Source organism: Colias philodice, chromosome 14, assembly GCF_061535455.1.
Source record: "Colias philodice isolate Cphi_HAF_F1 chromosome 14, ilColPhil1 Martin Lab GWU primary, whole genome shotgun sequence".
Lineage (NCBI taxonomy): Eukaryota > Metazoa > Arthropoda > Insecta > Lepidoptera > Pieridae > Colias > Colias philodice.
This window is the reverse complement of record NC_143099.1, coordinates 6,059,817-6,075,396: the sequence shown is the minus strand read 5'-3', so window position 1 is coordinate 6,075,396 and position 15,580 is coordinate 6,059,817. Positions and strand designations below refer to the sequence as shown.

General features: G+C 31.3%; 2 protein-coding genes across 5 annotated transcripts in view; one reads left to right on the top strand and one right to left on the bottom strand.

Moving 5' to 3' along the window:
* The window catches only part of Girdin (protein girdin), a 362,727-nt gene that overhangs the window by 33,962 nt on the left and 313,185 nt on the right, over positions 1–15,580 (bottom strand). The window lies entirely within an intron of this gene.
* Positions 1–15,580, top strand: part of Dcr-2 (Endoribonuclease Dcr-2) — a 40,371-nt gene that overhangs the window by 5,549 nt on the left and 19,242 nt on the right. For 2 of the 3 annotated variants that reach the window (XM_089703037.1, XM_089703038.1), the window contains exons 8-24: positions 1,849–2,027; positions 2,234–2,370; positions 2,520–2,760; positions 3,398–3,516; positions 4,822–4,934; positions 6,153–6,255; positions 7,125–7,297; positions 7,470–7,585; positions 8,977–9,106; positions 9,400–9,683; positions 10,048–10,225; positions 11,047–11,132; positions 11,406–11,544; positions 11,886–12,100; positions 12,868–12,950; positions 13,315–13,411; positions 14,315–14,416. In XM_089703037.1, the coding sequence (XP_089559163.1) occupies positions 1,849–2,027; positions 2,234–2,370; positions 2,520–2,760; positions 3,398–3,516; positions 4,822–4,934; positions 6,153–6,255; positions 7,125–7,297; positions 7,470–7,585; positions 8,977–9,106; positions 9,400–9,683; positions 10,048–10,225; positions 11,047–11,132; positions 11,406–11,544; positions 11,886–12,100; positions 12,868–12,950; positions 13,315–13,411; positions 14,315–14,416 (2,495 nt within the window). The remainder of the gene's footprint in view (positions 1–1,848; positions 2,028–2,233; positions 2,371–2,519; positions 2,761–3,397; positions 3,517–4,821; positions 4,935–6,152; positions 6,256–7,124; positions 7,298–7,469; positions 7,586–8,976; positions 9,107–9,399; positions 9,684–10,047; positions 10,226–11,046; positions 11,133–11,405; positions 11,545–11,885; positions 12,101–12,867; positions 12,951–13,314; positions 13,412–14,314; positions 14,417–15,580) is intronic. The other variant, XM_089703039.1, reaches the window with a different exon arrangement.

The window sequence follows — 15,580 nt, the reverse complement described above, 5'->3', positions numbered from 1 at the left end:
CAAGAAATTTTAAGACGACAGCGAAGTGATGGCCGATTTTGAGGGGTTTTTGTAGATGAAGTCAAAGTTTTTTTTTTCTAAGTTAAGGAAAAAAATATCGAAGTATATTATCTAGTTAGAAGACTATCTAGAGAAATACATAATTATTTTAACTGTAATGACCTTGTTTAATATTGATTATCATTACTTTTGGATCAACCCATGTACATGGGATATTCATATCTCATACTAAATGTATGGGAGGGTTTAAAGTTAATTTTTTAGATATTTCTCGAATTATTTTTAAAAATTTATTATGGCCATTTTACTCATTAGGTTAAGTACTTTCGATATCAGTTTAAAGTTTTTTGATATCTGTAATAGTTACGGAATAATCGCCTGTGCACACTTAACGATTACACCCTGTATATATTATATAATGAAGAAATTATTAATAAACAAATATTAAACAAATATTATTAATAAATTTTCAATTAAAACCAATCAATGTAACAAAAAAAAATTGATACGTTGGTAATTTATTTTCATATTTCATGTTTTAACCTTTTTCCAAATAATATCCACAGTACAATATTTTCTAAATGTCTAAAATTATTATTTTACACTATAAAAATTTACGTCATGTAATATTACTAAGTAAACATATTTCATACTTAAGTTACTCAAAATAGTGACTCAAAATTTAAGAAATGGCTTCAATGCCATTTCTTAAATTTTGAGTCTATGACAAATGACGCAAAATGGCGCCCACCAAAAATTTTGCTCGAAACAATTTTAAAAAATGATTATCTTGTTAATTAGCGATGAAAAGTTATTTCTTTGCACTTTGCCACATTACTTGAATTATTAGTGCAATATCGTAACACACTCGAGGGCATATTTGATGAGTTTCATGGTTTTTTGCTTTATAACAAACAAGACATGAACGCGACCATCGCGCTAAAGCGACTGAGTGCAGTTAGGCCATATGACCTATTTTGAGCCGAACATAAGTGATGTAGGCGGTGTCGTCTCCATACGTAGTAATAGTATCCCAATGGTGTTGGATTGATTTACTTGGAAAATTTTGTAGTACTTTTTAAGTGACTTTACTTACTGAAGCTGTAATGATGGAAGAAAAGAAGGTTAAAATAACACAAGATTTATATTGTAAAAAATATGGTTTAAAAATATAGGTTTACGTTTAAATAAAAGAAATCTAATCATTAAAATGTCAGTTCAAAAGTATTTACAGTACTAATCATTCCACAATGTTAATATCTACAATAACAAAAAAAATAAGAATCAGGGATTATTTATTTCTGACATTGTAGATACATCGGAACTTTTGTTATGCTCTTCTTCATTTTCACTTGCCCTACTGCCATCACCCGTGTAAATAATCATTTCATCGATAAATTCACCTTTAAAAACAAAACCAAGAAGGGTACGTAATAGCAGCTCTATATAATTCTACACAGAGAGAACACGTGCGTCGTGCAGTCACCACTAATATATAAAGACCACTGACGGATTTTTGAGTTTTTTGACTGACAGGGTACCGCCCAAATTGTTTTCGATTGTGTATGACTGTGAATTGACTTTTATTTCTTTTGAACAAGGTGTTAAATGCAAGTGCATTGTTTAGGGCTCTTACGATTCAATGATTCGGGTGTTTTTTAGAAATACGACAATTAGCGAAGATTTGCATGCGCATTATTAATTTTGGAGTACTGTACTTTTAAATAATTTTGGCATACAATCACATGAGTAGCGTACACCCGTTTAATATTTAGTATTCGCGACCCTATTACCTACTACCCGCTACATATTATAGTATATATTATATATATTTTTTTATGTCCATAGATAATCAAAAAAGTTTCGAACATGGTACAGTCTATGATAAATCACCTAGACGAAATGGGTGTGTATGGCGGTACAATTTCTGTGCTCGCTTATATAGTACTTCTAGAGAGACTCAAACGGGTAGCCACGAGCAAGGAAGAGATGACTCTATATGCCTTCACTATTACACATTGTACAGAGTAAGTACATTAAAAAGTATTTTTTTTAATATGATGATTTTTTTTGTTGTTTTCACTAAACAGGATATAAATTAATATTAACTAAAAAGTATATTTAAAGTCATAAATATTTGCTTAAATTTATAGTTTATTTAAGAAAAGAAGACTGATGTAAAACATTTTTTTCTAATAATTATTTATTGAAAAATAATATGAATTAATTCCAGAGTAAGAATGGTTCTATTGGATTCGATGCAGCAGGACAAAGGATATGATAAAATCAGAATTCATTCATCTGATAAAATCAACTATTTATTAAATATTTTAAAGGAATACAATCCGATTATAATGAACAAAAATGGAGGTAAAAATTGTTGTTAATTTAAATTTATTTTTTATCTGGGGTGAGACTTGATTCCAAAATCTGTTTTGGATTAGAATGAATTTTTAATGTTAAATAGTTTTGTATATTTTCTGAGAACTTGTTATCTCACTTGTCTCGCATTGTTTCAGTCTCACTAAAAATTAACAAGTTCAAAAAAACTCTATCGGCTATAATCTTTACTCAAGAGAGATTCACTTCAAAGATTTTGTTTAATTTATTGAACGATGTCATCGACGCTAATCCAGAGGATTTTGGCCATTTGAAACATGACTTTGTTGTGGGATTTAATGTGAACCCTTACAATAATACTCGTGAACAGTATTACACTAAGAAAATGAGTCACCAAGCATTGTTGAAATTCAAAAATTGGTGAGCAATTGTTCTATCTATTTTTAATCTTTTATAGATGTATTTGTTTTAAGAGGAAGGGATGAATTGGGAAATGCTGTTTGCTTTTCTAAATTATTACAACAATTTTATTTATTTCTATGCATAAAAAAAAACATTACGAACCACTAGTGTACATTAGTAGCTAGCTGGTTTGACCCACTCTCTTTCAATCGGTCTCAATTGCTCTGTCCCTCTTCTTCAAAAAAAAAAACGCTGCAAATTTTCGTGACGATAAAATTTGATAATGTTTTTTCGTTTTATCCGTAAAACTTCACTCTTATGCGCCTAAAAAAGTTTTACATAAAAAACAAAAGCCCTTTTTCTTCTTATATAGATAATAAATAGATTAATATCATGATAAATAGATCTGAGATTCATAGAATCACAAAATTTTGCAAATTCATAAAATTGTTTTCATATAGAACATTTTTAAAGTGAAAATTTTCTCTAGGTGCGTTGAGAGTAAAATTTCAAGGTCGCGTCATGGCAATACCGTCACGTCATGGAGTAAGGCGACGATTTTGGTATCTCTAAATTTTGACAAACAAGTTTCACTTGTGACACGTGTGCTGGATACACGCGCTCTTTTTTTTAATAATTACTTTATATATTTCAGCGATTTGAACTGTTTAATATCAACAAGAGTTATTGAAGAAGGTGTGGATGTACCGCAATGCCATTTGATTGTGAGATACGATCCACCACTTGATTACAGATCGTATATACAAAGCAAAGGTTTGTAAATCAAATAAAATATATTTTTACGAGAGCTAGATTCGATATTAGTTTGAATTAACAAGAATGTACTACGATTCCACACAACCGCCCAACTGATGCAGGCAGCCGACAACAAACCACAGCAAGTCAGCGACTATTAACAAAGTGAGGGTAGTTAGGTCAAACCAAGAAGCTTATATCTAATACACTGGAGATTTCAGTATGAACATTAACTTGTAACAAGAAAATATGACGTTGAATGACGCCTGTATGTTTTTTTATCCCTTTCACACCTAACTTCTTGTAACAAGAAAATATGACGTTGAATGACGCCTGTATGTTTTTTTATCCCTTTCACACCTAACTTGGCAAGTTGGTGTGATAGGGATAAAAAAACATACAGGCGTCATTCAACGTCATATTTTCTTGTTACAAGTTAATGGTCATAGTGCAATCTCCAGTGTATTAGATATAAGCTTCTTTGGTCAAACGTCGTATTTATAGGACATCATACATCATACACATTTAAACAACATCTTCCTTTGAATGCGCCACGATTCAAAGGAAGGCGGCATTTTATAGTATTCGACAGCTAAACATGTTCGGAGAGAAAATAGTGACAACTCTATTGACAGCTATTTATCCACAAAAATATCAAATCAAAAGTTATAACAATAATATATTTAATAAGGTTTTGCTCTTAATAAGGTTAGGTACTATATTTTTATCACATATACTGTCATTATAAAAGGTGTCCAGTGTAGATTTTTTACTGGTTACATAATATTATCTAAACAACGTTTCTGTTAAATTGTTCACATAGTTTGTGCTTAAATGAGAAAAAATACAATATGGGTAGAGATGCGATATTTTCTATTCGATTTGTGATTAAAAATGAGTCTTGTGTGCAAACCTTGCATCTATCACCGTAAGATTTTGCCAACAGTACTGTCGAAAAATTGTTTGTTTATTAGATTCGTCATATTATTTCCTTGCTATTTAACGGATTATTTTACTTTACTCTTAAATGCGAATATGTCGCAGTTATTTAACTTTTCCCAAAAGTCTGTTGCACTATAGCAAGTGCTAACAGAAATTTACATATAAACTGTTTTGTTTTTGGTCCTTTTATAGTCTGTAGAAGACGCATAGTAACCATATATATGAAACAAGCATTTTATTCCTGCAGAAATAAACCCGCTTTAAATCAATATTTAGTTCTAGTTAGAAACTAGAACTACTTAAATATTAATTTAGATCTGGCCATCGAAAAATAAATGTAACACAGAATGGTAAAATCTTTTTTTTTTTTCGAATTCCCAGGCCGTGCTAGAAGCAGGGAGTCTAATTTTATCCTCATGGTTAATATTGAAGAACAAAAGTCATTCATAGAACGCTACCAAGCTTTCCAAAATATAGAGAGACGTGTGCATCAGGTTTGTATTTCATTTATTGTTCCTATTTTTCTTTTTCACTAGTCATAAATATAAATTTTTTAAAGTAAACTAGTTTCTATTATGTAATTATTTTTTTGTTGCTATCTATATGAGTCTATACAATAAGCTCACGACCTGACCAATAATTTATTGAAAGGATTCCTAAAACAATATATTTAGAACTAGCTTTCCGCCTGCGGCTTCGCCCGCGTTTTCAAAGAAAAACCCGCATAGTTCCCGTTCCCGTGGGATTTCCGGGATAAAACCTAGCCTATGTTACTCGTGGATAATGTAGCTTTCGAATGGTGAAAGAATTTTTAAAATCGGTCCAGTAGTTTATGAGCCTATTCATTACAATCAAACAAACAAACAAACAAAGTTTTCCTCTTTATAATATTAGTGTAGACAAGTAGTCTACATCATTTTCTTTTATATAATAGGATATCCTATAATAAACTGAGATACAGTTAAAAATATATGACTTAGGGCCGATTTTTCAATGCTTGGATAAAACTTATTCGTCGAATAATGTATAAAACTACCATTTTAAAAACGTATTCTAATTGCCCGTATTTGACAGTTTACGTGACATTTTAATATTATCGTGTAATACTTTATTGGACGGATAAATTTTAACCAAGGATTGAAAAATCAGCCCTAAAAAGATTGATTGTGTTTTTTAATTTTTTTTCTTTGCTATAAAGGCAATGAGCGAAGTTGTCGGTGTCGATTAAGGGCCCTTAGTGGGTGAAAACGGCAAAATGGACTGTTATCTATGAGTTATAATTGAAAATATTTAAGTTTTTTCGCACTGAAATTTCTAATATTATGTATTACAGAACGTATGTGTGATGGGATGACTGTTTCCAAAACACGATTGGAAAAATTTTGCTCGATAAAAAAATCCTGAAGTTACCTCTACAATATCATATAAATGCTCATTACAACCGTATTTTACGATAATAATTCGTATAAAATAATAAAATCACAAATACGTGTATTTAGTTTTAGTTTTAGAAAATACTAAATATTTTTATTCACTTTTTGATAAAAATGTGAATGGCGCTTACGATTTTTAGTTTCGAGCACGTTGATTCCATACTAAACGCGGACCCCCTCATCCCTCACCTCAGGCGCGAATAGCTACGAAATCTGAATTTTCGCAGACCGCCTAACCCTTCTTAATAAAAAAAAAATGTTAATTTTATTTGTTTACAGTTATTAATGGGTAATACATCAGATCGCGCTGCGCCAACCGAAGAAGACATTCAGGAAAAACTATATAATGACGAAATACCACCATTTGTTACTGACAATGGAGGTAAGTAGGTTTTGGTCTATATTGCATAAAATTTTCAAATTTTATCTTTACTGATTCATAACAGAATAAATTTCTGCTATACCTATATAGACCTACTATATACCTACTTATTATAACTTTATAATAATATATATTTTATCCATTTGCTTGTTTATGACGGCAGTTCTTAAAACTCTTCATATAGAAAAATGAAAAGATTTTTTTTTCGAATCAGGGTTGCTAGTGTTTTATTATTACATTTTCAGTTCAACAAAATAAAAAAGATAATATTATTCTTTATATTCTATATAAAACGCTTTCTATTATTAGATTAAAAAGAATATGCTACTGAATAATGCTAAAGAATATGTACCTATCTATACTTAAAATTATAAAGCTGAAGAGTTTGTTTGTTTGTTTGAACGCGCTTATCTCAAGAACTACTGGGCCGGTTTGAAAAATTATTTCGGTGTAAGATAGCCCATTTACCGAGGAAGGCTATAGGCTATATGTCATCACGCTAAGACCAACATGAGCGGAGCCACGCCGGTAAAACCGCGAGGCTCAGCTAGTTTATTATGAAATAAAAGTTTTATTTTTAATTATGATAAAATAAATATTATTACTGACGACGCGGTTGGCGCAGTGGTAAAGTAACTACCTACTGAGCCGACGGTCCCGGGTTCGATCCCCGGTCAGGGCAAATATTTGTGTGATGAACTCAATTATTTGTTCTTGGGTCTGGGTGTTATATCTATATATGTATTTATAAAATATTATATTTATCGTCGCCTAGTACCCACAACACAAGCCTTAATTGAGCTTACTGTGGGGCTAGGTCGATTTGTGTAATAATGTCCTTTAATATTTATTTATTTATTTATTACTAGTTCGGCTATACTCGTCGTCCGCTATCAGTCTCCTCAGTCGGTACTGTTCAGTGTTGCCGCACGACATGTACACGCTTATAACGCCGATGTGGATATTAGAAAAGCTTGCCAATGAACAACGCTTTGTCACAATAATGATGCCAATTGCGTGCCCCATCAAAAAACCCATACCGGTAATTATTTTTATTTTTTATTTTTTGTATAATTGGTTCATTAAATTAGATATTTTGTGTGTTTTTTTTTTAGAATTTTGAGATGAAATTAATTGCGTGTTAATTTTGGAAAATTATTCCACACGAATAAATCGTAGAAATAGCTATAAGACTTTAAATTGTTATATTTCAGGGCGATGCATTCAACAACATTAAATCTGCCAAAAGGTCTGCGGCACTCAATGCATGTGTTCAGTTATATAATATTGGGGAATTGGAACAAGATACGATGTTGCCGAGGAAATATGGGTTAGTAAATACTTTACTTTGAATATAAATGTTATTGTTGTAAATATAAGTTGCTGAGCGGTTTCACACGCGGGAAATTGTAGTATAGGTCCACCAGAATCTGATGGCATATTTATATTTAAAAAGTAAAAGATTTTCATGTGGCAACTTTGTTTGACAACTATCAAATTGGTTGTCAAATTATTTGTCTTCTTCGCAGTTGATGATTAATTTTTAGGATTTTGTCTTCAAAATCTTCGAAATGTCGATAAAACCGCTGCGATCACAAGCAAGAGGTGTTGTTTACAATGTGTATAGAAAAATATTCGATGAAGAAGGGTCAAACACATCACAATTTTCAATTTTGAAGCGCGTGGAAGATTTTATTGCTACATTGGACTTACACGTTTTGATACTTTAAATTAAAAATATTATAAGTAGGTAACTATAATATTGTTTGATTAAAATAAAATTTTATGAAAACTTATTACAGGAGTTTCCAATACGGCTATTTGTCAAGTCCAAGCTGTCCAAGTCAATTTTATAATGTGTATCTGTTAATACTTACGAAAATAAACATAATTTTATTTAATTTTTGTTTTATTTTATAAAAAAATATTAACAATCGAGTTTTGATCTGCATTATCATTACATCAATATTTTCACATGGCATAATGATAATGATATATACAAATATAGGTTTGTGTAAATACATAATATGTATTAACTATATGAAAGTAATATGTATATTATACATGTAATAAGTACCTACATAATATTATGTGGATATCTCATTATTAAATACAGTATTATCCACTTATGTAATGTGACTAATGCTATTGAGGACAAAATGAAAAAATAAGCAGTATCAAGATCGTTCAGTCCATTTTCCCTAGGGCTGCACACTCAAAATTTTGATTTCCCTAATTGCCATCAGATTCTGGTTTACCTATAATTCAGGTGTTATTTTGCTGTATAACCTATATAACAAGCTTCCAAAGCTTCGAATTTTTTTTATGAAAATATAACTAGAGATATTATAGACCCGTAACACAAGTATTTTATACTTATCGTGGGCACCAATCTCTCACAAGTCATAAGTTATAGATTTACAAATGTAGTGTATAAGTACCATTACCAATACCATTTGTGATAAGAAAATAAATAATAATAGTTTAAAAAAACTAAAAAACACGCTTTTTATAGAAAACCGAACTAAAAAATAGAAAATTTTATCAAATTAGTGTATTGTCATCGGTCCTCAATAAATCTACAAAGTTTGAACGAAATCTGGCCGTTTAAAGTGGGTCAAAATCGCGCCCAAAGAAGTCGGTTACAAACAAACATACAGATGAAGCTAATATAAAGCGTGTAAAAATCAATAAAAATCAATAAAGTATGATTATTTTTAGTACAATTAACTTCGAACAAGAAGATGTCAGACAATGTTTCCCCAACTGGCCGTGGGATGAACCAGAACCTGAATGCCCGAACTTATCCCCTCCGGGTTCTAAGGGGAGAGTGAGGAAACACAAGAAATTGGTTCGTATATGTGCTTAGAAAATAGTATCCAATATTTTTTTAACGAAAATATAAACCGCCTTCAAATTGTCAGAATCGGTTTTCCTAGTTGAAAGCTCTGAGGTATACAGAAAAAATACAGCCGAATTGAGAACCTTCTACATTTACCTTGTGGTAAATGTTTATCACATATTTCAATATTCTTTATTTGTTTTGACAATTCAAAGGTTCTTCTGAAGGAAGTCCAGTCCAATAAATAGTTAGAGTTTGAGTTGGAGTTTAATTAATTGGTAGTATAAATGTATTTTTTACAGTATCCCAGCTGTCTAAGTGGCAAGGAATTCCACGATGGCATACACACATTTTACTTGCATTTAATCAAATTCGACATAGCCTTTGAGAAACCGACGGAGTCCCGCGAAAGAGCGCTATACAATCTTCTCAAAATGGACGAGGGATACGGTTTCTTGACAATGAAACCTTTGCCGAAATTATGCAGTTTTCCGCTTTTTTTGACAGTCGGAGAAGTAAAAACTTCTATAGAAATGAACTACGCTGTCGTTGAATTGAATGTACCACTGTTTGAGTTGGTTAGGCAGTAAGTATTTGATTAAGTTACGGTTTGTTAAGCTAGAATTTAAAATTGATATTTTACAATATATTGAATTTATTGTATTATTAATATTGATCACTGTAAAATGTCTACTTATCAAGAAAGTGCAAAAAATATAAAATACCAAAAATCGTAATTGGATTAGAAATATTTTTTTAGTATTCTCCAATCAAATTTAGTTTAGAAAATAGTGATAGTCATTGAAGAAAGAAAGAAAGGTATTTATGTTTCGATCTTGGCCTATGTTGCAGCTAACATTTAAAATTTATATTTTATAAGGATTTCAATATGATGGGTACTTTCTAAATATCTATTAACAATTGACTAAAACACTCTTTATTATTAACAGGTATCATTTCTTCATATTTGATCAAGTGCTAGAAATAGCTAAGAAGTTCTTGGTGTTCGATGGAACAACAAATGGATTATATGTTGTTCCGGTATGCAATAAAGGTGGCTTTGAAATAGATTGGGACGTGATGAAGACATACACGGAAATTAAACCAGTCGTTGTTCCCACTTTGAAGGTAATATAATGTTTTAATTAATAAATGTTACTGATATAATAATAATTATTATTATTACAATGTAGGTACATTGTAAAAACTAAAATAACTTTTGTAAGATACTAGCTTTTGAACCGCGTCGCCCGAAGGAATACCTACAGTTTCCGTTCCCGTAAGATTTTCGAGATAATAACTATCCTATGTCCTTTCTCGGGTTTAAAGTACCAAATTTTATCTTAGCCGGTTCAGTAGTTGAACTTGAAGCGTAAAGAAGAGACAGAGTTAGGATAATCGAATGAAAATTAAAATCTTAATCAAAAATATACATATATCTTTGTGAGTGTGAGTGAAGTCCCATGTCCCCTAGTGGGGTAAGGGCCAGATGCATTATACATCTGTTTCACTGATCGATTTTCTTTAGGGACAAGCTGTAGGTGATCAGCCTTCTGTGTCCTGCCAGACCGAGACATTTTTTTTTCTTCGTCTCCACCGGGATCGAACCCAGGAACCCTCGGTGCTACGCTCACGCGTCAACCACTGTACCAAGGAGGCGGTCACATATACATACATAAATATACATATCACATATACATACATATATCTTTGGATTATTTTTTTTTTTGAAGTGAAAACTTCTTTAGCGGCGTTGGGTATAAAATCTTAAACTCGCGTCAGGACACGTGGCCTGATCGAAAAAGCGTAAGACGGATGGATATCAAACATGCTCAACGTTAATAATCAAGTTTTCACTTCTGCCGGCACTCCCGGAGTGCAACCCGTCTTTTTTTTTAATGATTTTACTTTCCCACACTGAGTTTCATAAAATATTTAAAAATTAACAGGAACGAAGATCGATCAAGATTACACGAGAAACATATCAAAATACAGTGGTCACTCCGTGGTATAGAGCGACTGTTATACCGGATAGGTAAGATATTTATTTTATTTTACAAATATATTTCTATAAGTATCACGAATAAGATGAGCTAATGCTTTATTTAAAGGCATTTTGCTTACTTTTTAATTAAACAAAACTTCATATAATGTAATATAGCTACTAAAACTTTGTAACACATTTTCTATTTTGCACATTTTATCTCATTTACTTAAATTTTGTTAAAATCTTTGATATCAATAATATTGTCTTTATTAATTAATCGTATTTAAATTTAAGAAATTACTAAATTATATGTTTGTTTAGATACATTGTATCAGATGTTCTCGAATACATGACGCCGAGTTCTCGATTCGATTCCGATTCGTTCGAGTCGTTTGCGGATTATTATGTGAACAAATACAATCTGGATATAGAGGGACCGCCTGATCAACCACTATTGGAAGTAAGTTACTTACTGTAAATTATTTTTTTATGTACTTACATATTATTTTTTGTATATAATATGGAATTGAAATTTATAATATTAACGGATTTAATACATGATTTAAATTATTGATTAAATGGTTCGGGTTACCTTACGGGTACTAAACTAAATATTAACCTATACCCATATAGTTGTATCAGTTCTAAATATTTTTTTGCCCTTTTTAGCATTATAGATGGCGTGGCGTGAAACTCGTAATTTTAACCATTTTTTTTAGCCAATGAAGTCTATATTTTTTGTTTATGTAATTGATTTTTTTTTGTTTGCGATAATTCAGTACTAAAATTATTAACTTGCAGGTGCGTAGTATAACAAGCAGAATGAACTGCCTAATGCCAAGGGCGGCTACAATAAAAGCGTTCACAGAGAAGCAATGCAAGCTGGTCTCTCTAGCTCAAGGGGATGATAAGCCCAAGGGTTTCAATGAAATATTCATACCGGAGTTCTGCATACATTACGATTATCCCGGCGTGCTTTGGTACAAGGCTGTTATGTTGCCAAGCGTTGTGCATAGGTGAGTTGTTTTTGTGCTAGGATTCGAATCCTGCCTCATATTACATACATTTTTTATACATTAAAATTATTGTACTAGTTTGTAAAGAATTGATAACACCAATTTTGCTATTGAAATTTATATCTTAAAGGCGAAAGTTTGTAAGTATGGATGTATGGATGTATGGATGTTTGTTACTCTTTCACGTAAAAACTACTGAACCGATTACAATGAAATTTAGCACACATATAGAGGGTAACTTGGATTAACACATAGGATAGGTTTTATCCCGGAAATCCCACGGGAACGGGAACTATGTGGGTTTTCCTTTGAAAACGCGGGCGAAGCCGCGGGCGGAAATCTAGTGATGAATAAATCGCATAATTTATATTATGTATGTGCGTTTGCGAACATTCCAGAGGCAATGCAGTAGCAGTATCAAACTTTTAAATGCATTATTATACAGAGCGATTTTATATCTTTAAAATAATCTCACCTGACTCATAATTTTGTTCATTTTTCAATTTAACAAAAAATAAAAAATACTGAATCGATTATTTTGGTTATAAGTTATCATTGAAAGTCTTGTTGTACCAGATTTACTTATATTATTTAGCAATACTGGTTGCATTGTATTTTTTATTTAATCTGTTATTAACAGCTTTCGTTAATCTTTTGCAAATTAATCGTATTTACTCTTCTAATGCTGTTTTGTTGCATCATGTCTTTTGGGTCATGTTTTCGTATATCATTATCACCTAATAAAATATAATATATTTTCAACACAGAGTGACTATGCTATTGGCAGCACATGAATTGCGTGCGGAAATTGCGAAAGCGACCAATTACGGTCAACCCAATTTACAAAAAGGTAAAAAATTGTATTTAAATATGTACTAGGTAAACAAAAAAAACATTAACATAGAGGTATTTTCTTTGTAACATCACACATTTAATAAATATTTGCTTGAGCTAAAGCTTGCAATTTATTCCATGGAAATATTTCATTGCAATAATAAAAAAATTGCTTTATCCATCAATAAAATAATGTGTGCGAATGTCTGTCTATCTGTTACATTTAAACGGCTAAATAAACCACGGCATTAAAGATTGCAATATGAAAATGTTTTGTCCGTGTGGATGTAAGGCGGATTTGTATGAAATCCATTCCCACTCACACATGACCGATTTATTATAATTTTTGTTTATGTATGTGTGTGTTTTTTTTTATTTAGGTGAAGAATGGCTGCCATTAGAAGACAACTTGAAAGTTGCTATGAAAAGTTTGCTGTCACAAATCGAAGAGCCTGCATCAAATAATAGTATTGACAGGTATATAAAACTTAACATTTGGATAAAAATTATATCGCATAAATATTTGAAAGATTTAAAGAAAAAATCCTTCGCATCCTTCGCCGTATCCAACCTGAATAATTGAAATTCTTCATCTCTTTCGGCTTTATATGCTTATAGGTATGTATTATTATTGCTTGATTTATTTTATTTAAAAAGTAAAAACCCTTTGATGTCATTGGCAAAAAAAAAAACAATTTTTTTTAACCCATATGGATAAAGTATGCCTTTCTAACCGAGGGGACTGGACATAATATCTCTATGAACAAAGTACGCATTCATTAGCAGAACATGATTATTTATTTAGAAAAAGGTCTATTTTTCACATTTCTTGTAAGGATTTAATGTCAAGGAGGTCGTAGCAAATCTGAAATCATCAAATGCTATCAGAATGGAACGGAAGCTTGATCATGCTTGAATTTCGTAAAATCACATTAAATACATTATTAGCATGAATGAACGATAACCATGAAGTATATTTATATATTGCATCACATATTCTATGGAAAAGTATGGCTAGTATGTACTTAATTAAAATAGATGAATGGTTTGAATGGATTTTTACGAAAGATATAGAAAAGCCATGATATTATGAAATGTTACGAACGTTAATGATAATTAGTTTAAATATTAACACATAATCAATAGAAATTTTACTGGCTTTCCATATGACGAATTTTAAAGCAATATTTAAGCATATAAGTGCTATTTAAATAAAGCTTGAAATCTCATATCAGAAGACGCGAGGAATAATGAAATATTGGCTAAAGATTCACTGCATAAATAAAGTGCAAAAGCTTCAGGAATCACACAATATTGGGATTGTAAGAAATTGCAGATGCTAAATGTATGAAAAAAACATCTAATGAGACACATTTCCAGCAAAAATATATCGGAGTCGGAAAGTTCCAGAGATAAGAAACTACGCACACAAACTAATGATATTTCGCCAGAACGCAGCAGATCGCCACATGTAAGCTACAGGTCAGACAATCAGGACATATTATAAGCAATTTTGATTAAGGGAAAATACTGAACATGGATAACAAAAGTAGAGAGAGCTAGAAAAGTATTTATTTTCTTTAGTTTAGAATAGGCTATTTGACAAGGTTTTGAAAACTGTCTCAAATTATTAAGATACGTTTATAGAGCACACAAAACACATGTTTCTTAATTTTTTGTAGTTATTCATTGAGAAAATGGAAAATAAAAACATGATATTCAAATATGCCGCCAAAACACAATTTTGAAGAACATGGCGTCTTGCGACCATGGTGACGTCACAGCGGCGTAAACATCAACTTGCTCCTAGTACTTATTGTTCGTTTTTGTTTTAATTATAGTATAATTAAGTTAATCTGTTTAAAAACCAGAAAATGAGTTCTTATAGATAGTGTGTAATTCCTGGATGAAGAAATACAACTATTAAAACCCCTGACAAACTATTTATATGTGCTCCAAAAGATATAAAAATGCGTAGAAAGTGGTTGCAGTTAGCTCGCAGAAATCCAAGTGATATTAGATATATCAATTAAAACAGTTATATTTTTTTGTGAAGACCACTTCGATGTAAGTATGGTGTTGAATACCTAGTAGGCAGTTTATTTTATTTGCAATACATAGTATAAATCGTCTCATTACTTACCTGCTTGAGGTTAGATAATGATATATTATATAAATTGATGATGACGTGTTTGTATTGATATTGAAAAAAATCAATACAAACACGTCAATCCTATAAACTGGAGGGCTGAAATGAGAAACAAAGGGCATAACCTAAAAAATGTATACTTCATAATTATTGTGCTATTGTGATTCATGTTTGTAGGTAAATTTAACTAAAAAGGTAATGAATGACGACTGAAATATTAACTTACGTAGCTGTTTTCACATTTCTCAATTCAGGAGCGTAAAAATCTGGGTTGTTTTTAAAGAACATGCCAACTATTATAGTGTCCACATTAGGTAGATTTCTACTGTCTGCTTTTTCGAAATTTGGTTCCATGACAAACAAAAATAACACATAAAGAACAAAACTGATTACAGACACCTTGAATTACAAGAAATAAGTTATACAAGAAACAAAACCAAAAGCGAAATTCAGCAACGACGTGAGTAAACGTTGGGATCACTTGTTATTTACGCCGC